The 24,746-nt window shown below is 36.3% G+C and overlaps 1 protein-coding gene across 2 annotated transcripts in view; it reads left to right on the top strand.

Annotated features, from left to right (window-relative positions):
• Window positions 1-24,746, top strand: part of USP42 (ubiquitin specific peptidase 42) — a 51,554-nt gene that overhangs the window by 2,798 nt on the left and 24,010 nt on the right. For both annotated transcript variants that reach the window (XM_063090247.1, XM_063090248.1), the window contains exons 2-5: window positions 1,617-1,866; window positions 3,983-4,183; window positions 20,369-20,479; window positions 22,440-22,542. In XM_063090247.1, coding sequence (XP_062946317.1) covers window positions 1,626-1,866; window positions 3,983-4,183; window positions 20,369-20,479; window positions 22,440-22,542 — 656 coding nt within the window. In that variant the 5' untranslated portion in view covers window positions 1,617-1,625. The remainder of the gene's footprint in view (window positions 1-1,616; window positions 1,867-3,982; window positions 4,184-20,368; window positions 20,480-22,439; window positions 22,543-24,746) is intronic.

Below are 24,746 nucleotides of genomic sequence, written 5' to 3'. Positions count from 1 at the left end.
GGATATTATCATTTGTACTTTACAGTATTCAGTATTTTTTAAAATAAAATTTAAAGGCTCTTGCTATTTAAGAGTTTTCTTAAGGAATTAAATGAGATACTGTATATAAATTACTCAGCACAGCCTGGTGCTAGACACAAACTCACTAGGTACTTCCTGGCTTCAGAATTTGTTCATTCATTTGTTTAACTCATCAATGGAAAGCATTCTTTACCAGGTCAGGGAATATAAATAAGAACATGATAGAGTGCAACAAGTGAAATGGCTGCGGAGTAAATGCTGAAGTGCTACCATAGAAATCAGCACAAAGGTGCTGTGGGAGCTTTTAGGAGGGGTTTCTAACCCAATCTTGGGAAAAGAGGGGTTGTCAAGGAAAATGTCCCAGAGGAAATGAATTCTAAATTGAGAAGTGGAAGTGTTAGCTGTCCAGAGGTGGAAGGATGGAAAAGAGTAGATAAAAAAGAACAGCATTTGAGTCCAGAGTGAGCAGGGACTACAGGAATGGGAACGTAACATGGAGAGCGTGCAGAGAAGTTACTAGGTCAGGCAGGGCCATCCTAACACCTCTAGGTGTTAGGATGTTGTGCTATGGGCAGTTGGTGCACTCCTGAGAAGTTTTCTACAGAGGAGTGGCATATGTAGATTTGGTTTCTGTAGGGCAATTTCAGAAACATTTTTGAAAATACTCTGTTGACTAGGTGCCAGGGCCAGAAGGAAGCCCAGCTGGGAATGTTAGACCTGACTCCTAGTCCCACTTGTTGACTAGCTTGGGTTTCAGTTGCTTAATTTTGTAGACTCGATTCTGTATGATTTCTCATAGGTTCATTATGAAAATTAAGCAAGGTAATATATGCTCAACAGTTAACACAATGTCTAGTACATAGAAAATGTTCAATTAGTGGTAGCCCTAAGATTTAAAAATAGGGTTCAGAGAAAAAATTATAATTAAGTACTTTCGTAATATATATTTGTATTCAAGTTTGATGTCAGTAATGTCTTATGGGTTTCATTTTAAAAGTCATACATATCATATAAATGAGGCTTTTCAGAAAAATTGGGTCTGTTTCAAAGGTGAGACTTTTTATAATTATAATTTTTAAAAAGTATAATCTATTTCACACAATATCATTTTGGACTTTAAGCTCAAAATTTAAGCTAGATTTTCTCTTCCTGTAGTTGAGACTTTTCCCTGAGGAATTATATATGAATTGAAAATTTAGTCAAATGTATTAGTGCATATAATGTTCCTAGTATTAAGCAATAGAGAGGAAAAAAATAAGTACTTAGTAAATATAGAGAATTGGAAATTGAGGTGCCCTGTTATAAATGGAAATATCAGATTTTAGGGGCATGGAATAGAATGAGAAATTCTTGGAATCAAATACTTTATTGAAGATATTAAAATAAAAATTGTTGACACATGCAGATTAGCTTGATGCTAAATGTCCTAAGGAAATTATTACAAAAGTGTTAGAAAATACTGTTGTTTTTATAGTTGGATGATTTGTTTGAAAATAATTAAAAATAGCTAGAATAATTTTCCAAGACCTAATGGTAGGATAAGTAGATTACTTTTCTCACCTTATGAAACAATTGTATATTTTCATCTTTTGCAGAGTTGAACAATGACCATAGTTGACAAAGCTTCTGAATCTTCAGACCCATCAGCCTATCAGAATCAGCCTGGCAGTTCTGAGGCAGTCTCACCTGGAGACATGGATGCAGGTTCTGCCAGCTGGGGTGCTGTGTCTTCGTTAAATGATGTTTCAAATCACACACTTTCTTTAGGACCAGTACCTGGTGCTGTAGTTTATTCGAGTTCACCTGTACCTGATAAATCAAAGCTGTCACCACAAAAGGATCAAGGTATTATTTTTCTAAAAGATAGAATCACTGCCAGAAACTCTTGTATAAATGCTATCAGTGGTTTGCTAGTTTTAGAGAGGAGCTTATATTTTGCAAGACATTTTGTCACCTGAGTGGCCAGCAGAGTTGCATTGTTTGATGGGTTTCATTTTCCTCTGTTACTTGTTCATTATTAACATACATATCACAACAGGGTAGATTATTTTTGGTGACTGGGATTATTAGTTGTTTTTTTTTTTCTCCTAATTTTTTGAAGGATAAACTTTGTTTTGGTGAGAATTTAGATGGGCAAGCATTACATTAACTTGTCAGTTAACCAGTAGTTATTATAGTTCCCTAAGTAGATGTCAGTCTTTTAAAGTTTAAAGATTTTTTTTAAATGGTTGCTTTTTGACAAATGGACTCTACCTAGCTTTTTTTTAGCCAATTAAAAATCATCTGCAGTAATAAACTCTTTGAAAGAGCAGATAAGATAAATGCTACATTTGTTAAAATAATATAAACATGGTTACATTTGTTAAACTCATCCAGATAAATGAGACATTGACACTTTTAGTTGATACTTCTAACATTTTTGGATTTGAAGACTTGAAGATTTGAAATGCATAGAAGGTAATAGAATTAGTTCCTGCTCGAACATTGTTTGGTTTAGAATAATTTCACTCTCATATTGTTTTGAGTCCTCTTAGTAAGTTTGATTTTGTGCTGTGGGAGTGGGAGATGTGGTTTGATGAAGGTGTTTTGGGTGAAGAGTTTATATCACAAAACACAAACAACCTAATTGAATGTTACACATAGAGGTTTAAAGTCCTTTCGCTCCTTCACCAGCCAGACTTTTCCCACAGGATCTCTTTCTCCACAGGCTCCAGCTCCTGTCATGTTGCTGGGGCTCCTCTTTCTCCCTGAGGACTTAACCCACATCTCCCCTCTCGGCCTCTTCTTGGGGCTCTTGTCCCACTCTCTACAGACTCATTTCTCTTTTCCTAATTTTGCTCTCCATTCCCCACAAAGCCGAAACTTACCTTTGCATACGTAAATTATCATTAATGTCTCTGTCCAAATAGAGAACCATCTATAGGCCCTCTCAGCCTTTCTAAGCACCGAGGAACAGGCAAGCCTTTGAAAAAATAGTCTTGCTGTTGATGGTTTTGAACTTTCCTAAATAAGCTGTTTCTTGAGCTTCACCTGAGTTCTATTAGCATACTTAGTTATTAGTCTTAAAAATAGATAAGAACCTTTTTAGGCCACATATAGTATGCTTAAAACTGTATGAAGAGGTACCTGACAGCCTGAGTTCAAAGCCTGTTTCCTTACTGATAAAATGGAGATGACATCAGTACCAGCTATTAGAATTGAGACCATGTGACATTTAGTAAGGGCTCAATAAGTGAGAGGAAGGTAAAGACAACAGTGATGGTGGTGGTACTGAAGAGAATGAACTGCATCCATAGGCTGTGTTATAGGGGTCAACTTATCCTGCACTTTCTATTGATTGTGTTGTTGTTTATTTAGTTTTAAAACTTTTTATTATGAAAAATTTTAAGTAGATATAAAAGAGTAATTATAATGAACTCTCACGTAGCCATCAGCCAACTTTGACATTTATTAACTCACGGCCAATTATACCTCCACCCACTAACCCCCACCCCCATTCTTTTAAAGCGAATCCAATACTTCATGTTTCATCTGTGAATATTTTAGTGTATATATCTTAAGAATTCTTTTCTAAAAATTAAAAATGTTGTTATATTAAAAATCCAGTCAATGTTCAACTTTCCCTGATTGGCATATGATATTTTTTTACTGGTTGTTCAAAGAAACAGCTAAATGGGGTCTACAATTTGCATTTGGTGGCTATATCTCAAGTTTCTTTTAATCTGTAACCCTCTATCCCTTTGTCCTTGCAATTTATTTATTGAAGAAACCAAATTATTTAGAGTTCCTCACATTCTGAGTTCAGTCCTTTAAAATGTTTCTTTCTCCCCTGTATTTCTAGTAAGTTGGTAATGAGATGTAGAATGTTGATCAGATTCAGGTTGGATAAAGTGTTGCTATTTATTTAGCTTCGGAAGCATGCAAAGCTTTATTTTAAAATATTTGTTGTTTATTTTTCTAGCCCTAGGTGATGGCATTGCTCCTCCACAAAAAGTTCTTTTCCCGTCTGAGAAGATTTGTCTTAAGTGGCAACAAACTCATAGAGTTGGAGCTGGGCTCCAAAATTTGGGCAATACCTGCTTTGCCAATGCAGCATTACAGTGTTTAACCTACACTCCGCCTCTTGCCAATTACATGCTATCACATGAACACTCCAAGACATGTAAGTGTTCTGTGTTATGGTATGTTTGTAGTATTGTGGTATGCTAACCTACTTTTATTTTTTTCTCTGAAATGGAAGTGAAGAATTAAGCCAAGAGTTACATGATTACAAAGAAGTTGGTTTATTCTTTTAGAAAGCAAGGAGGAGAACTCTTAGTATTTGAATTCAGGTTGCATAAAAAGCATTTTGCACCTAATTTGACATGTGACATTATTTATTTTATTTTTTATTAATATTATTTTTTTTACATTCTATGATGTTGTGGAGCAGTAGGGAGGGAGGAGGAGAGGGGAAAGGGGAAGGAAATGGGATGGAAGAAGGAGGAAGGAGGAGGGGCGGAATTGAGGCCTGTGGTAACCCCCTCATTCACACAGGGGATTCTGGGGGCTGCCAGCGGTGGCTGGGTCATTGCCTGGCTGGGTGCAGATGTTGTGACATTATTTAAAAAGAGACATATTCGGGGCAGGCCCATGGCTTACTCGGGAGAGTGTGGCACTGGTAGTGCCAAGGCTGCGGGTTCGGATCCTATATAGGGATGGCCGGTGTGCTCACTGGGTGAGCGTGGTGCTGACCACACCGTGCGGAGGGTTGCGATCCCCTTACCGGTCAGGAAAAAAAAAAAGAGAGAGAGAGAGACATATTTTATCAGTATTTGGCATTTCTGAACCCCCTGCTGGTTTTCTACACTTGTAAAAAATGTGACATAAATGTCTGATGCAAACAGCCTGGGATAAATGGGGTAAAGAAATCCTGCATCTCCTGGTCATTCGTCCTGCATTGGAAGGCTTGATTCATTTACAGGCTTGTAAGCCCTAGAGGAGAGGAACCCTCTCACTGCTGCCCTCAACCTTCTGGGATTCATACAGAACTCTTCCTTTAGCATTTGAGAGCTCCGTCTTCAACCACAGGGCAGGTTATCAGTTAAAACATACTAAAACAACTCTAATTAGGTGGAAGCCAACTCAGTGGTTAACTAGCAGAATTCAGAATTTAGAACATTCATTTCTGAGGTTTTGACCTTCTACGTATATTATAAATATTCTTCATCCTTTAAAAATGATGTCTCCCTGTTCTTTGATCTAAATTAATGCTCAGATTTGTGTGTGTATGTTCTGGTGCTATTCATTAATTATCAGGATGAAAAAAATCTCCTTGGTTTTTCTTTTTGAATAATATTTTACTTAATGGAAAATTTAAACTGGTTCTTTTTTTTTTTTTTTTTTTTTTTTTTTGGTGGCTGGCCAGTATGGGGTCCGAACCCTTGACCTTGGTGTTATAACACCGGCCCTAATCAACTGAGCTAACTGACCAGCCCTAAACTAGTTCTTTTAAAACTGTTTTTCCTCCCCAAAGAGCAAAGTAATACTTGTAAAGAATTTGGAAAGTACAGAAAAATTTAAAGAAAACAAAGAAAAGTCACGTAGAATCTCACCACCTAGAGATGTTTATTATGCAAAGGGGTTTTATGTTATAGAATGAACGTTCGGTTTGCCCTAATTTTCTTCCTTTCTAAGTCCATAATTCATTCCCCACAGACAGCTTTCCTATCATTTTTGTGCTTAATGAAAGTAGGGTGTGGATGAAAACCCAGCACTTGCACTTGGACAGCAAGAGAGAGGACCAAGACAAAATTCAGAAGCTCCTGGTGTCCAGAATTAGGTGCCTATCTTTTATGCTATTGGTAGTTTTCTCTCTCTCTTTCTGTCTCTCTCTTCCCTGCTTTATTGAGGTATAATTGATGTACAGTAAGTTGCACATATTTAAAATATACAATTTGACGCATTTTGACATTTGTATACATGAAATTATCACAACAATTAAGATAATGAACATATCCATCACCTCCAGAGTTTCCTAGTGCCCCTTTGAAATCACTACTTCTACCCTTTCCCCCACCTTTCATCCGCTCCACCCCAGGCAACCACTGATGTGCTTTTTGTCACTGTACATTAGTTTGGATTTCCTAAAATGTTGCATATGTGGAATTATACGATATATATTCTTATATTATCTTGCTTCCTTTACTCAGCATAATTATCATAATTATTTTGACATTTCATTTGTTGCATGTATCAGCAGTTCATTTTTATTGCTGAGTAATACTCCGTTGTGTGAATATACCACAATTTGTTTCCCCATTCACCTATTGATGGACATTTGGGTTATTTCCCCTTTGAGGCCATCACAAATAAGCTCTTATGAACATTTGCAAACAAGTCTTTGTAAGGATATGTTTTCATTTCTCCTGGATAAATATCTAGGAGTGGAATGGCCTGGTCCTATGATTGGCATGCACTTAACTTTTTAAGACACTTCCAAACTGTTTCCCAAAGGGGATTGTCGTGTTTAACATTCCCACCAGCAGTGAATGAAAGTTCCATTTGCTCCATATCCCTCCCAATATTTGGTGTGGTCAGTCTTTAAAATTTTTGCCATTTTAATAGGTGTGTAGTATAGGCATAACATACCTTGGAGATATTGGGGGTTCAGTTCCAGACCACCACAGTAAAGGGAATATCTCAATAAAGCAAGTCAAACAAATTTTTGGTTTCTCAGTGCATACAAAAATTATATTTATTCTTTACTGTAGCCCATTAAGTGTGCAGTAACATTATATCTAAAGAAACCATGTATATATCTTAATTAAAGGATAGTTTGTTGCTAAAAAATGCTAATGATCATCTGAGTTCAGCAGTGGTGATCTTTTTGCTGGTGGAGGGTTTTGCCACAGTGTTGATGCCTGCTGATTGATTGGGGGTGGTGATTGCTGAAGGTTGAGCTGCCTGTGGCAATTTTTTTTTTTTCTTTCTTTCTTTTCTTAAATTCTTTTTTGGTGGCTGGCCAGTACAGGGATCTGAACCCTTGACCTTGGTGTTATCAGCACTATGCCAATTTCTTAAAATAAGACAACAATGAGGTTGTTTGCCACATCGACTGATTCTTCCTTTCACAAAAGATTGCTCTGCAGCATGTGATGCTATTTGATAGCATTTTACTCACAGTAGAACTTTTTTCAAAATTGAAGTTAATCCTCTCAAGCCCTGCCACTGCTTTATCAACTAAGTTTATGTAATATTCTAAATTCTTTGTTGTCCTCTCAACACTGTTCACAGCATCATCACCTGGAGTAGATTCCATCTCAGGAAACCGCTTTCTTTGCTCATCCATAAGAAACAACTCCTCATATATTAAAGTTTTATCATAAATTGCCGCAATTCAGTCACATCTTCAGTCTCCACTTCTAATTCTCTTGCTATTTCCAACACATCTGTGGTTATTTCTTCCACTGAAGTCTTGAACCCTTCAAAGTCATCTATGTGAGTTAGAATCAACTTCTTCCAAACTCCTGTCAACGTGATATTATGACCTCCTCCCATGAATCACGAATGTTCTTAATGGCATCTAGAATGGCTAATCCTTCCAGAAGGTTTTCAATTTACTTTGCCCAGATCCATCACTGTAGCAGCTATGGACTTATGGGGAATGTATTTCTTAAATAAGAAGACTTGAAAGTTGAAATTACTCTTTGATCCATGGGCTACAGAATGGATATTGTATTAGCAGGCAAGAAAACAAGTTTAATCTTCTTGTACATCTCCATCAGAGCTCTGGGGTGACTAGGTGCGTTGTGAATGAGCAGCAATATTTCAAAAGGAATCTTTTTTTCTGGGCAGTAGGTCTCAACAGTGGGATTAAAACATTTAGTAAACCATGCTGTAAACAGATGTGCTGTCGTCCAGGGTTCATTTTTCCATTTATAGAGCACAGGCAGACTAGATTAGCATAATTCTTAAGGCCCTAGGATTTTTGGAATGGTGAATGAGCATTGGCTTCAACTTACAATCACTAGCTGCATTAGCCTAACAAGAGAGTCAGCCTGTCCTTTGAAGCTTTGAAACCAGGCATTGACTTCTCTCTAGCTATGAAAGTGCTAGATGGCATCTTCCAATATAAGGCTGTTTTGTCTATGTGAAAATCTGGTGTTTAGTGTAGCGACCTTCATCAGTTGTTTTAGTTAGATCTTCTGGACAACTTGCTGCAGCTTCTACATCAGCACATGCCGCTTCACCTTGCGCTTTATGTTATAGTGATGGCTTCTTCCCTTAAATCTTGTGAACCAACTCCTACTAGTTTCCTCACCTCTCGGCCTTTGTAGAATGAAGAGAGTTAGGGCCTTGCTCTGGATTAGACTTCGGCTTAAGGGAATGTTGTGGCTGGTTTGATCTTCTATCCAGACCTCTAAAACTTTCTCTATCAGCAATATGACAGTTTTGCTTTCTCATCGTTGGTGTTGTTCACTGGAGTAGCACTTTTACTTGCTTTCAAGAACTTTTCTTTTGCATTCACAACTTGGCTAACTGGTGTAAGAGCTTTTGACCTGTCTCAGCTTTTGACATGCCTTCCTCACTAAGATTAATCATTTGTAGCTTTTGACTTAAAGTGAGAGACGTGCAACTCTTCCTTTCATGTGAATATTTAGAGACCACTGTAGGGTTATTAATTGGCCTACTTTCAATATCGTCGTGTCTCAGGGAATAGGGAGCTCTGAGGAGAAGGACAGAGATGAGGGAATGGCCGGTCAGAGGAGCAATCAGAACACACAAGAGGGGGCTGGCTGGTTAGCTCAGCTTTATAACCCCAAGATCATGGGTTCGGTTCCCCATACCAGCCAGCCACCAAAAAAATTTAAAAAATAGAAACACATATACACAACATTTATCAAGATCAAGTTCATCATCATATATGTGCATGGTTTTGGGTGCCCCTCCTCCCCACCCAAAAAATTACAATAGTAACATCAAAGATCACCGATCGGGCCGGCCCGTGGCTCACTCGGTAGAGTGCGGTGCTGATAACACCAAGGCCCCGGGTTCGGATCCCATATACGGATGGCCGGTTCGCTCACTGGCTGAGTGTGGTGCTGACAACACCAAATCAAGGGTTAAGATCCCCTTACCGGTCATCTTTTAAAAAAAAAAAAAAAAAAAAAGATCACCGATCACCACAGCAGATATAATAATAATGAAAAAGTTTGAAATATTGTAAGAATGACCAAAGTGTGGCACAGAGACGCCAAGTAAGCACAGGCTGTTGGAAAAATGGCACCAAAAGACCTGCTGGACACAGGGTTGTCACAGACCTTCAATTTGTAAAAGATTCTGTATCTGCCAAGCGTGATAAAGCAAAGCGCAATAAAACAAGGAATACTTATATAGTAGTATCTTATTGTGGTTTTAATTTGTTCTTCTCTAGTGAATGATAATATTGAATATCTTTTCATGTAGTTATTTGCTATTTGTATATTTGCTTTGTTGAAATGCCTGTTCAAATCTTTTGCCTGTTCTAAAACTGGATGGTTTTCTTATTGTTGAGTTTTGAGAGTTTTTTATATGTTCTAGATATAAGTACTTTCTCAGATATGTGATTTGCAAATATTTTATCCCAGTTTGGGGCTTGTCTTTTCATTTTCTTCAGTGTCTTTTGAACAGCACACTTTTTGTTTTGAGAAATTTCAGTTCATTATTTTTTTTTTATCAATTGTGCTTTAGATGTGTTACAAAGATTTTTTCTATATTTTGTTCTGGAAGTTTTATAATTTTAGTTTTTACATTTGAATTCATTTTTGTTAGTGGTGTGAAGAATGGGTCAAGTTCCTATTTTTGCATATGGATATCCAATTGTTCCAGCACCATTTGTTTTTTTTGTTTTGTTTTTAATTTTTATTGAATCATAATTGATTATACATACTTTTGGAGTTCAACATTGATATATGTTGATCAACTCAACATTGCTTGCATATATATTGTTACAAATCATACTTATTCTTTATGCCCCTTGTCCAATCTCTCCCCATCCCCCTCTCCTTCCCTGCTCCCACCTCTGATAATGCTAGATTTCTTCTCTTTTTCTGAAAGAGTAATGGTTACTCTGTTGATTTGTTGCCTAGATAATCTGTCCAATGCTGAGTGGTATGTTCATGTCCCCCAGTATTATTGCAGAGCAGATGCTTCTTCTGTCTCTCGGGAATGGGCTTTGTGGAGAGAGACATCCTCTTCTTTTCTTTGGTCTCTGCTGGTGACTCTTCTTGTCTCAGTGCACTCCAGTGCCTGGTGGACCATCTGCATGGTGGTTGTGGCACCTAGCCTCTTTTGCATCAGCCATGGTTATTGTGGTGGCTGTGGTGGGCCACCCACACAGAGGGGATGTTTTTGGCCTGTTCCTTACCTAGTTGCTGGTGGCTCCCAGATGTACGCCTCAGGACCCTGGGTAGGCCCCATGGCATTGGCAGTGTGCCTGGTTGTGGGAGGGGGTCCGGTCCTCGACTCCATACCTCAGGATCCTGGGTGGGCCCCATGGTGCTGGCAGTGTGTGTGGTTATGGGAGGAGGGTCTGGTCCTCAACTCCATGCCTCAGAACTCTAGGCAGGCCCTGTGGTATCCAGCACCATTTGTTGAAAAGATAATTCTTACTTCACTGAATTGTCTTTGTACCTTTGTCAAAATCAACTGACTGTATATGTAATGGATCTATTTCTGGACTCTATTCTGTTACACTGATCCATTGTTTATCTTGATACCATAACACAATGTCTTGATTTCTGTATACTTAAAAGTTTTGAAGTCATATAAGTCCTCCAACTTTGTTCTTTTTCAAAGCTGTTTTGGCCATTCTTGGCTGTTTGCATTTCTAAGTGAATTTTGAATCAGTCTGTCAATTTCTGCAAAAAAGCTTCGTGGGATTTTGATTGGGATTGTGCAGAAATCTATAAATCAATTTGATGTGAATTGAAATCTAAACAGTATTATCTGTTACCTACAAACAGGACATGCCTCTCCATTATTTAAGTAATCTTTAATTTCTATTAGGAGTGTTATATAGTTTTCACTATGCAAGTATAATGTACATAGAGCTTTTATCAGCCTTATCCCTAGGTATTTCATATTTTTGATAACTCTTATAAATCATATTTTTAAAAATTTTATTTTCTGATTTTTTATTTTTAGAATAAGTTGATTTTGGGGTTTTGATCTTGTATCCTGGAACCTTGCTTAACTTATTACATCTAGTAGTGCTTTTTTAAAAATCTCCTTAAAATTTTGTAGAGATAATTATGTGATATGTGAAAATAAATAATTTTACTTCTTCATTTCCAGTCTGTGTTTGCTCTTTATTTCTTTTTCTTGCTGTTTTGCACTGCCTAAGAACTCCTTTACAGTGCTGAATAAATGTAGTGGGAGTAGAAATCTATGTCTCTTTCTCAACCTTAGATGAAAAGCATTCATTTTTGCTCTGTTAAGTATGGTGTTAGCTGTAGGTTTTTCATAGATGCCTTTTACCAGGGTGAGTGTTTGATGCTTGAATGTTAAGCCGACCTTGCATTCCTGAGATGAAACGTACTTGTTTATGCTGTATTATCCTTTCTATATATCACTGGCTTTGATTTGATAAAATTATAAAATAATATTATGCACATGAGTATTATCAGTCTGTAGTTTCTTTTCTCATAATGTCTTTGGTTTGGGCATGAAGGTAATGGTGGTATCATGGAACGTGTTGGAACATATTTTCTTCCCTTCTGGTTCCTGAAAGAGTTTGTGCAGAATTGGTGTTTTTTCTTCCTTAAGTGTTTGATAGATTTCATCAGTGAAGCCATCTGGGATTTAGAGTTTCTGGTGGGCAGATTTGAAACTACATGTTTAATTTCTTTAATAGCTATAGTGCTATTCAGATTATCTGTTTTTTTCTGCAGGGAGCTTGGTAGTTTGTGTCTTTCAAGAAATTTTTTTTAGTTATTGAATGTTTTAGCATAAACTTGTTCATACTGTTTTCTTATTTTAATTTTAATTTAATTTCCTTAGGATCTGTAGTGATATCCTCTCTCTCATTCTTGGTACTCTTAATTTATGTCTCTTTTTTTCCTGATCAGTCGGACTAGGGATGTTTAATTTTACTGATCTTCTCAAAGAACTAGCTCTTGGTTTTATTGTTATTCTGTTTTCTGTTTCATTGATGTTTGTTACTCTTTTTATTATTCCCTTTCTTCTGCTTAGTTTGAATTTAATGTGCTCTGTTACAGTTTTTTGAGGTGGAAGCTTAAATCATTTGATTTGAGATCTTTCTTCTTTTCTGACATGAGTGTCTATTGCTATAAATCTTCCTATAAGTGCTGCTTCAGTTCCATCCCAAACATTTTGATATGTCATGTGTTTTTATTCAGTTCAAAATACTTTCTAGTTGTCCTTGTGATTATTTAGAAGTGCAGTGTTTAGTTGCCAAATGTTTGGGGATTTTCCCCAAATTGTCCTGTTATTGATTTCTAATTTTATTCCATTGTGGTCAGAGAATATATTTTTTGATGTTTGAATCCTTTTATTTATTTATTTATTTATTTATTCATTCATTCATTCATTCATTTATTTTTGTGGCTGGCCAGTACAGGGATCTGAACCCTTGACCTTGGTGTTACAATGCTGCACTCTAACCAACTGAGCTAAACAGTCAGCCATTTTAATTCTTTTAAACTTGAACTTATTTTATGTACCAGAACATGGTCTATTTTTCTAAATGTTCCATGTGTACTTAATAAGGATGTGTATTCTGCCTTTGTTGGTCGGAATTTCTATAAATGCTGATTATGTTTTGTTAGTTGATGATATTTTTGAGGTAGTCTTACTGTTTTTCTGTCTTCCTGTTCTATGAAATTTTGAGAGAGGTGTTGAAATAAGCCCTATTTGTGAATTTGTCTGTTTCTCCTTTCTGATCTTTCTTTCTTTCTTTTTTTTTTTTTTTGGTGGCTGGCCAGTGTTCTATCAGTTTTTCTGTGTGTATTTCAAAGCTCTGTCATTTAAGATTGTTATGCTCTCTTTGTTGTTGTTGTTGTTATTTTTATTTTGCCCTCTCAAGAGCTCATATATTTATTATTTGTGAAATGACCTTCTTTCTTCCAAATAATAATATTCTTTGCTCTGATATCTATTTTGTCTGAGATACATACAGCCACTCCTGTTTTCTTATGATTAATGTTAACATGGTATATCTTTTTCCATCTTTTTACCTTTAGCCTATTTGCATGTTTATATTTAAAGTGGGTTTTTTGTAAACAGCTATAGTTTCATCTCGCTTTTTTATCCAGTAGTACAGTCTCTGCCTTTCTGCCTTTTATTTTGAGGTGTTAAACCGTTTACATTTAATGAAATTATTGATGTGACTGGATTTAAATCTACCATCTTGCTATTTGTTTTCTGTTTGTCTCATTTATTCTTTGTTTCCTTTTTCATCTTTTTTGCCTTCTTTTGGATTGAGAACTTTTTATGATATTATTTAAGCTCCTCTATGGACATATTTTCTATCACTTTGTTTTCTTTTTATATTTTTTCTTTTTATTTATTTATTTTTGGTGGCTGGTCAGTACAGGGATCAAATCATGGACCTTGGTGTTATCAGTACCATACTTTAACCAACTGAGGTAACCAGCCAGCACCTTGTTTTCTTTTTTTAGTGGTTGCTTCAGGGCTTATGCTGTACATCTTTAACTTATCACAGTTTGCCTTCCAATAATATTCCAATTTTTATGTAGTATAAGACATTATGACAATATACTTTCATCTTTTCTCTCTGGGCATTTGTGCTATTGTTGTCATACATTTTATTTTTACCTATGTTATAACCACATGATACATTTTTATATATTTTTTGCTTTAAATATGTTTTTTAAATTTTGCTTTAGTTTAAAGTTTTTTTAAAAAAATCTTTTATATTTACCTACTCATTTACTATTTCCACTGTTTTTCATTCCTTTGTGTAGATACAGCTTTCCATGTGGTATTTTTCCTTATGTCTAAAAGACTTCCCTTAAGTTTATTGCTGGCAATGAACTATTGTTTTTTTGTTTTTTTTTTTTACTTTTTATTTATGGGTAGTTGTAGATTCACATGTAGTTGTAAGAAATAGTGCAGAGAGAGCCCATGTACCCTTACCCAGTTTCCCCCAGTGGTAACATTGTAGTACAGTATCACAATCAGGATACTGACATGATGCAATTAAGATCAGAACATTTTCATCATCTGGAGGATCCATCATGTTTTCCTTTTATAACTGAGCCCACTTCTCTCACACCCCCACCTCCTCCTTAAACTCTGGCAACCACTAATCTATCCTCCATTTCTATAATTTTGTCATTTCAAAAATGTTGTATATATTGAATTATACCATATGAAACCTGTATTGGCTTTTTCATGTACTATGCAAATAGGGACACTTTTACTTATTCTTTGCTGATCTGTATGCCTTATTTATATCCTTTTCTTGTCTTGTTTCACTGTCTAGAACTTCCAGCACTGTGTTGAATAAGTGGTGAGAACAGACATCCTTGTTGCTTTTCTGATTGTAGAGGGAAGACATTTAGTTTGACGTTAGTTGTAGGTTTTTTGGTAGATGTTCTTTATCAAGTCAAGGAAGTTCCTTTCTATTACTGTTTTTCTGATTCCTATTTTTTAATCATGAAAGAGTGTTGATTTTTGTGAAATGCTTTTTCTGCATCAAATTGATATGATAATGTGATGTTTCTTCTTTAGCCTGTTAATATGGTGGATTACATTGGTTTATTTTCCAATGTTGAGTTATCTTTGTATGCCTGGAGTAAACGCCATTTGGTCATGGTATATAATTCTTTATACATTTTGCTAAATTTTGTTTGTTAATTATTTTGTTGAGGGCTTTTACATCTGTTTATGAGAGATATTAGCCTGTAATTTTCTGTTTCTGTACTGTAATTTTCTGTCTTTGTCTGGTTTTGTTGTCAAGGTAACATTAGCTACACAAAATGAATTTGGGATGTGTTAACTTCTTTTCTATTTTTTGCAAGATATTGTGTAGAATTGGTGCTAATTCTTATTTAAATGTTTGGTAGAATTCTCCAGTGAGACTATCTGGGCCTGGAAATTTTCTTTTTGGGAGTTTAAAAATGACAAATTTGATTTTCTTAATAGGTATAGGACTATTTATTTATTTTATATGGGTGAGTTGTGGTTTGCTTTTTTGAGGAACTGGTCCATTTCTTCTAAGTTGCCAAATTTATATGTGTAAAGTTATTCGTAGTATTTCCTTATTATCCTTTTGATGTTTGTAGGGTATGTATTAATATCTCCAGTTTTATTCCTGAAAATGGTAATTGCTATAAGTTTTTATTTCAGCACTGCTTTAGCCTAAATTTTTTTGTTTTGTTTTGTTTTGTTTTGTTTTTGGCTGGCCAGTACAGGGATGGAACCCCCCCAGACATTGGTGTTATCAGAACCATGCTCTAAACAACTGTGCTAACTAGCCAGCTAATATCCTAAAATTTTTGACTTGTATTTTCATTTTCATTCAGTTAAATATATTTTTTATTTCTCTTGAGACTTACTCTTTGATCCATTGATTATTTAAAAGTATGTTACTTAGTTTCCAGGTATTTGGAAATTTCCTTCTTTCTTTCTTATTGATTTCTAGTTTTGATTCCATTGTGGTCTGAGAACACATTCTTAATGATTTCAATTCTCTTCAAATTTTTGAGGTTTGTTTTGTGGCCCAGGATATAGTCTGTGTTGGTATATGTTCTGTGAGCACTTGAAACAAATGTGTTTCTGCTCTTGTTGGGTGGAATGTTCTATAAATGATTAGATTTGGTAGCTGAAGGTATTAATTGAGTTCTTCTGTATCTTTGCTGATTTTCTGTTGAATTCTTGGCAGAAGGATATTGACGTTTCCAGCTCTAATTGTGGATTTGTCTGTGTCTCCTTTCAGTTGTATCAGTTTGACTTATGTATTTTTCAGTTTTGTTGTTTGGTACAAACATATTTAAGATTGCTATGTCTTCTTGATGGATTGACCCTTTACATGACATAATGTTCCTCTCTCTGGTAGCTTTCTTTGCTCTGAAGGCTACTTTATATGATATTAATTTAGCTATTTCTGCTTTCTTTTTATTGTTTCCATGGAATATATTATTCATCCTTTTACTTTCAGCCTGCCTGTATCATTACATTTGAAGTGAATTTCTTATAGACAGCAATATAGTTGAGTTGTTTTTTTAATTCATTTTGTCAATCTGTTTCTTTTAATTGGTGTTTTTAGGATATTTACATTTAAGGTAATTATTGATATATCTGGGCTTAAGTCTGCCATTTTATATTTTGTCTTCTGTTTGTTCTGTGTTTCATTTCTTTGTTTTCTTATTCTTGCCTCCCTTTGGGTTACTTGAATATTTTTTAGAATTTCATTTTGATTTATTTATGGTGTTTTTGAGCATATATTTTTGTATAGCTTTTTTAGTGGTTGCTGCAGGTATTACATTATACATACATAACTTCTCTCAGTTTGCTGGTATTGTTATTTTACGAATTTGAGCAACATATGGAAACATTACCTTGCTATGTCCCTTTACTCTTCTCTAGTTATAACTGTTTTATTTTTTATTTTTTATTTTTATTTATTTATTTTTTAAAAGATGACCGGTAAGGGGATCTTAACCCTTGACTTGGTGTTGTCAGCCCCATGCTCTCCCAAGTGAGCCAACTGGCCATCCTGACATAGGGATCTGAACCCACGGCCTTGGTGTTATCAGCACCACACTCTCCCAAGTGAGTCACGTGGCCCTTAGTTATAACTGTTTTAAGTATTTCCTCTATGCACATTTAGAACCACCTCAGGCAATGTTATAATTTTTGCTTGAGAGATTCTTGGTTCTTGTTGTGATGAATGATTTTCAGTTGAAACCTGGATATTTTGGTATTATGTTATGAGACACTGGATCTTTTTTTTTTTTTTTGCCTTTTTCGTGACCGGTACTCAGCCAGTGAGTGCACCGGCCATTCCTATATAGGACCCGAACCCGCGGCGGGAGCGTCACCGCGCTCCCAGCGCCGCACTCTCCCGAGTGCGCCACGGGCTCGGCCCTGAGACACTGGATCTTATCTAACCTCTGTTTCGACTAGCTTTCTCTGATACCAGTCTGGCAGAAGAAGTGACATTAGGTGGAGGTAGTAGCCCAGGTTCCCCACTCAAAATCCATTGGCACCCAAGGTGGGAGTGAGGCTCCTTTTTTCTGCTGGGTGGAGTGGCTTTGTTATCACTGGGTGATGGTAAAAGTCCTGACTCTGACCCTACCCCCTGTGAGGGTGGTTTGGAGGGATGCTTTCTACATGATCCTTACCAACACTGTGGGGTGGAGACAGGGTTTGTGATCACCTAGTGGGAACAAATTTCCCAGCTCCTAATCCACCTTCTTTAACACTACCCCAGTGAGTGGGGTGGGGTGCCTCATTACAGCCTGGTGAGTGGAAATCTAGGCTCCTCGCTTGGGCTTCAGTGTTGTGGGTAGAAGTGGGCCATATTTTTTTCTGTGGTGTGGGGCTGTGTTTTATATTCTTTTTTGATATGTTTAGTCAGGTGCAGCAACATGAGGAGACACAGGAGAGGCTCAAGAAAATAAAGTTTATTATACTCACAATCCTAGAGACAGGAGGCATGGCATGCTACCCAGGGCCACATGGTAAAGGGACCATGGTGGTCAGGAGGTAGAAGGCAGGAGTGAGGTGAGAGCATCAGGCCAGAGCCCTGATTGAGGTTTCTGTGACGCAGGGCAGAGTGAACAGTTTAGGGCTGGCTGGTTTAAATACTTTTGCTGGGCTCTAAGCTATAGGGGTGTTCCCTAGTTGCCTGGTCCCTGGCCCTGGGATGATTAAGGCAGAGGAACACTGTCTCCTAGGGATAGGGGCCAGGTAGAGGAGGTGGATACTGTTCTGGTTAGTTTGCATAGCAAAGACTTATTTCTGCCTGAGCCCTTTGCTACCTCTCAGAATTGGCTAATCTGGGAGGGGCAGTCTCTTCCCTAGCCAGAAGGGTTTTTAAAGATGTCAAAACATCATAACATACAGAATAAAAATAAACACAGAGGCTGGAGTAGAGCAGTTATTTCAAAGGTCTTCTGTCATGCTAGGCTGCTCCTTTCCTCCTGCTTTGGCTGGAAAGAGCAGGCATTCATTGGGGTTTTGTTGTGTGCATTCGTTGGTGTTTCCAGGTTGCTGACTTTTTCAGTTCCAAGTGTGGAATACATGAGGCACAAAGAAAACCCAGGGAATTCAACCTGTGTTTTCTTGGGTCCTGAGATGCCTAGCTTGTCTGTCTTTTTCTTCCTTTGACAGCCTTTTTCAGTTTGTTTTATGTACAGTGTTCAGGGTTTTTTGTTGTACAGGAGGAATAGGGAAAACTACCTCTATTCCATCTTTCCAGAAGTGGAAGTCTCATCTTTGTTTTTGAAGGATATCTTCATGGGGGTATAGAATTCTAGGTTGACATTATTTTTCTTTTAATACTTTAAAGATGTAACGCTACTGTCTTCTAGCGTGTGTTGTTTCCGAGAAGAAGTCTGTTGTCAATTTGTCTTTGTTACGATATATGTATGTGTTTATCTCTAGCTGCTTTTAAGATTTTCTTTTTATCACTGGTTTTAAGCAGTTTGATTGAGTGGTCCTTGTGTAGTTTTCTTTGTATTTCTTTTGTTTCGGGTATGTTGAGGGTCTTAGATCTGTGCATTTACTATTTCCATCGAATTTGGACAACTTCAGTCATTTAAATTTTTTTTTACTTTTATTACAACATAGAGTAAGATTAACTTTTTTGGTGTAAAAGTTCTTTGAATTTTAACACATATGTATAGATTCATGTAAACCACCACCGCATTCAGGATGCAAAACCATTCTATCAACCTAAAAACCACCCTTGTGCTGTGTCTTTGTAGATAATTGTTGTTTCCTGAAATATTGTCTCTTCACCTTCCGGCTCCAGTTACGTGTATATTAGGGACAAGTTGAAATTGTCCCACAGCTCACTGATATGCTCATCTTTTTGTTGTATTTTGAGGGTTTTTTCCTCTTTGTGTTTCACTATGGGTATCTTCTACACATAAGGAATATTTTCAAGTTCACTAAACTTTTCCTCAGCAGTGTCAAATCTTATTAATCCTTCATGGTGTATTTTTTTGTCTCAAGATTCTGCTTATCATCTGTAGAAGTATATTTGGATCAGTTTCCATGTCCGTTCTTTTTGTTTGTTTGTTTGGGTTTTTTTGGTGGCTGGCTGGTGCAGGGATCTGAACCCTTGACCTTGGAGTTATAACACTGCACTCTAACCAACTGAGCTAATGGGCCAGCCCCATGTCCCTTCTTAATGTACTGTTGCATTTTTCATCTTCTTGAACGTATGAATATATTTATACTATCTTTTTAAATGCCATTGTCTTCTAATTCTGTTATCTATACCATTTATGATCTGTTTCTGTTTATTTTCTCCTCCTTAGTGGTCACTGCTGCACCTTTACATACCTTCTACTGTTTGGTTGGATGCCAAACAACGTGAATTTTATGTTGTTGGGTGTTGGAATTTTTTTTTTTTCTTTTTTGAGCTTTATTGTGGGACTCAGTTAATTAGAAAGTTTGATCCTTTCAAGGCTTTTTAAACTTTATTAGGTTGGTTCTGAGCAGGCTTTAGTCTGAGGCTGTTTCTCAACCTTGGTACTTTGACATTGGGGACAGCCAGGTAAATTCTTTGTTATGGGGTGCTGTCTTGTGCTTCGTAGGATGTTAAGCCGCATAACTGGCCTCTACTTGCCGAATGCCAGTAACACCACTTAGCATGAGCTAAGAATGATTTTTGCATTTTAAAAAAGTTGTTAAAAGAAAAAAAGGAAAGAATAATATGCAATAGAGATCACAGTTTATGGCCAAAAAAGCCAGAATATTTACACAGAAATTTCTAACCTCTGCTATGGGAGACATTCTTTTACTCTATGAGACAAATGGTAATACGACAAAAAATTCTTATTTTTAGAACATAGCTAAGAGCACAGGCTTTGAAATTTGAAAGCGTATGATTTGAATTCAGTTATGTGTCTGCCACATAATAGCTATTTGACATTGGTCAAAATTTTAACTCTGAGCCTTTTTCTCTCGTGAAATAGAGCCAATATATACTTATCACTTAGGTTTGTTAGAGAGTTAAATGAAAATGAATAAAAGTGTACCTTAGTCCATGTACATATTAGCCGTTACTGTTATTTCAGGAATGTGCCCCTTATTTATAATTTACCTTGATGGGTATATAATAGTCATATTTTGCTAATTTGAAGGATTATCATCTGTTATCTTCTAGGTCATGCAGAAGGATTTTGTATGATGTGTACAATGCAAGCGCATATTACCCAGGCACTCAGTAATCCTGGTGATGTTATTAAACCAATGTTTGTCATCAATGAGATGCGGCGTAAGTATCAGTTATAGTAGTTTGTATTGGTATTTATTAGCTAGTTAGTCTTAATGGCCTAATTGGTAAGAACAACAACAAAAAAATCCCCTCACGTATTACAGAACAACGTATTTTATCATACACAGATATATCTTTAATAACAAATTTTTAGGAAAACACTTACTATATAAACTTGTTTCGAAACCTTGAAGCAAAAATAATATAATAAAGGAGACAGTATTCAGTTTAGTATAAGCAAATTTTAAATTATTATTATTTATTTTATTTTACTTATTTATTTTTTTAACAGATGACCAGTAAGGGGATCTTAACCCTTGACTTGGTGTTGTCAGCACAACGCTCTCCCAAGTGAGCTAACTGGCCATCCCTATATAGGGATCCAAACCCCTGGCCTTGGTGTTATCAGCACCACACTCTCCCAAGTGAGCCATGGGCCGGCCTAAGTTTTAAATTATTTTAAACTGAATTTATTAATAAAATTATCGATGAGTTTTACAGAGTTTTTTTCCCCCAGGTGTTTGGATTTCTATGTTGAGTAGTAACTCTGATATTGTCCCACAGGTTTGTTTAAATCACTTTTAGTTGGTTTTAATTTGGTGAATGAATATTACACTACACATAGTGACAGGAATTTTTAAAATAAAGTTAATTATAGTCTTTTTAAAAAATATAAGGCTTGATAAATAATTATACTCTTAAAGAGAAATTTATACTTATAGGTTAGCAAATTTGTGCATAAATTTCACATTTTTCTATTTAAAAATTTTAAATAGGTTGCATGAAATTTTCTTATGTATTTTCTGTGTTCTTTCAGTAAACTTTTCCATCATCTTAATTAGCTGAGTTAAAAAATGCATACAAACTTTAAAAACTATAACTCTTAATCTGATACCTAGCTGAGTAATTGTAGAGGTGCATAATTATACAGTGACAAACTATAATCCTTTTGCCTAAAAAGCTGCTGAAGATTAAAGTGGTGTCATATTGGCCCTTGGCTTTACTGACAGGCCAGAGCAGACAATGCAAGAATCTTTAAAACATTGTTGGATCCTGGCAAGTTTTGATTCTTTATACATATATTTATTTTTATACATACATATATGGCAGGCGTGAGTAATATTTTTAATCTAATCTTTAAGAAAATGATTGCTTTGTGTGTATATACATCCACAAATACACACGTAGTTGAATCGTGAAATTGCCATTTTTGTAGGTCAAAAATGGTGGAATAATGGCAATTTCATATGATTCAACCTAGTATATATTTTTATACATTCATATGCATATAGAGGGATAGGTTGGGTAAAGGGCATAAAGAAAAGTCACGATTTGTAATAATGAATATGCTTATAATAATAAAAATTTTAAAAACATAAAATTCAGTATATAACATGTTTTATTGTAATATTTATACTTTTTTGTTAATGGCTTTTATTATAATCTAAAAATACTTCAGTCTTGCAGTTGCTTATTCAATTAGAAATAGGACTGAAATGTTATTGTGCAACTGAGAATATAATTTGTTCTATAGGTCATTGGGATAGAATTTAGATAGGTTTGGATATTTATTTTTTCATGGATTCTCTTATTATGGAGATATAGCACCAAATTTAAAATGTGTACACCGATGTAACATTTTGGACAAATTTTTGATACAATATAGCCATCGTTGAATGTATGCACAAACAGTTTTATTAACTTGGAAAAGACATGAATCTAACTCTGTCTTACTCTCTGGACTCCCAGAAGAGCTCCCCTGTGGGCTCTTAATGGTCTAAAGGGCATGGTCCTGGCTGTTCTTAGGGCAGCTTGTGTTAGTACTATTTCCTCGTAAAATAATTATTCAGGGTTCTTCTAACCAACATGTTACCATAAGGTATAACATTTTGGGGTACAGCCCAGGGAGATTATATGTAATAAATAAAAATAATGCCTTGTCTTTACTTACATTTAACAGGTATAGCTAGGCACTTCCGTTTTGGAAACCAAGAGGATGCCCATGAATTCCTTCAATACACAGTTGATGCTATGCAAAAAGCATGCTTAAATGGCAGCAATAAGTAAGTACAGCAAAGCATCAGTCATTTCTTATTTTGCCTCTCTGGCTTATCAGAATTCAGTTTTGCCTTTTATGTTGAAAGTACACACAGTCATTCACTACATAACAACATTCTGGACAATGATGAGCCACATATTTGACAATGGTCCCCTAATATTATAATGGAGCTGAAAAAATTCCCATCACCTAGTGATGTCATAGCTGATGTAATGTTACTCACACGCTTGTGGTGATGCTGGTGTAGACAAACCTACTGCAAAATATGTTGACGAGGAGTGCCTAGCTTACTCACGGAGTGACCTTCCCAAAGGCAGCTCAGACCTTTAAGATAGAAAGCCAAACATTGGACACATTAGGTCTGACCCCATACGAAAGAAGGCATTGTTTTGTTTTATTTTTTGTTTTGTTTTGTTTTTTGGCAGCTGGCCGGTACAGGGATGGAACCCTTGATCTTGGTGTTACCGGCACCACACTCTAACCAACTGAGCTAACTGGCCAGCCCAAAAGGATTGTTGTCTACTTTAAAATTCTTATATTTTTAAATGATTCCCACCTATCTCCATAGCAAAATAATAGTTAAAAATAGTCAACACTCAGTGCTTGCCGAGTGCCCGGCACAATCCTTACCTGTAATTTAGTTTTTATAACTTTATGGGGGTAGTATTATTCTAATCCCCTTTTAACAGATGGGGAGATTTAGGCACAGAGAGACATAGTAACATATTTAAAGGGCCCACGCTCATGTAAACTAGTGGCTTATGTAGGTAATAGGAAAATTCATTGCTGTTCCTTTTCGTAGTACACCTTCGCACAATGACAAAACCACCTAACAATGCATTTCTCAGTACTTACCCCTTTGTTAAGCCACATATGACTTTAGATCTGTGTTTGCTTTACCCTTTGGCTTTGTACTGCCTCATCCCCAGCTGATTTGCATTATTTTAAAATGGTTAAAATTTTAAAAGGCATGCTTATTATAATAATTTGAATTTGTTAGATTATAGATGTCAGGAAATGAATATTGGTCTTGCCATTATTTAATTTCTGAGTATCAGCAAACTTCTGCAGATCTAAAACTAGCTGCTGTTCCTTTTTAGTTGTGTCTGACATTTTCTGTTGATCTCCAGCCTTGGAAATCTGTGTTTTCTCTTTCTGTCTGTCTCTCTGGTCAGTTACCCATTGCTGTAGCTCTTTCGTTAAAACATAAATGCAGACTCGAGGAAGAGTGGGGAGACAATTAGATAACAAGTCTCAATCTATTTGCTGTTGCCTAAACACAGCTGATAAATCTCCCTATGCGTTCCAATTGCTGCCAGCCCTGCCTCGTCCAGGCCTCCATCCTCTGGGTGATGATAGGATTCAGAACAGAGGAAGACTCTCTGCCTTCACCAGCCATTCCTTGTGTGCAGGGTCACAGCCTGCTGAGGGTGTCTTCCTCCTGCTTCTTACTTCAGGGCCAAATTCCTACCTTGATTTCAAAGTCCCTTCATTTTGTGTGTGTGTGTATGTGTGTACGTGCGCATTAAGATATATATAGTGTGTGTGTGTGTGTATAGTGTATATATATTATAGTTCCTACTAAACTAAACCACCTCTTTTCCTACCACTCCCCAAACTCGCACTGTGTTCTGGTCAGGCAGGACCATTCTCTGGCTGCCACATATATTGATGTCTTTTTATTTTTTGTGGCTTTCCTGTTTGAATTCTTTTTTTTTTTTTTTTTTTTTTTTATTTTATTTTTTTTTTATTTTTATTTTTATTTTTTTTTAATTTTATTTTGTCGATATACATTGTAGCTGATTAATGCTCCCCATCACCAAAACCTCCCTCCCTTCTCCCTCCCCCCCTCCCCCCCCGACAATGTCCTTTCTGTTTGCTTGTTGTATCAACTTCAAATAATTGTGGTTGTTATATCTTCTTCCCCCCCCCCCCCGGTTTGTGTGTGTATGTGTGTATGTGTGTGTGTGAATTTATATATTAATTTTTAGCTCCCACCAATAAGTGAGAACATGTGGTATTTCTCTTTCTGTGCCTGACTTGTTTCACTTAATATAATTCTCTCGAGGTCCATCCATGTTGTTGCAAATGGCAGTATTTCATTCGTTTTTATAGCTGAGTAGTATTCCATTGTGTAGATGTACCACATTTTCCGTATCCACTCATCTGATGATGGGCATTTGGGCTGGTTCCAACTCTTGGCTATTG

The sequence above is a fragment of the Cynocephalus volans genome, chromosome 3 (genome assembly GCF_027409185.1).
Source record: "Cynocephalus volans isolate mCynVol1 chromosome 3, mCynVol1.pri, whole genome shotgun sequence".
Lineage (NCBI taxonomy): Eukaryota > Metazoa > Chordata > Mammalia > Dermoptera > Cynocephalidae > Cynocephalus > Cynocephalus volans.
The sequence above is the reverse complement of the archived record's forward strand: the minus strand, read 5'-3'. Positions and strand labels throughout refer to the sequence as shown.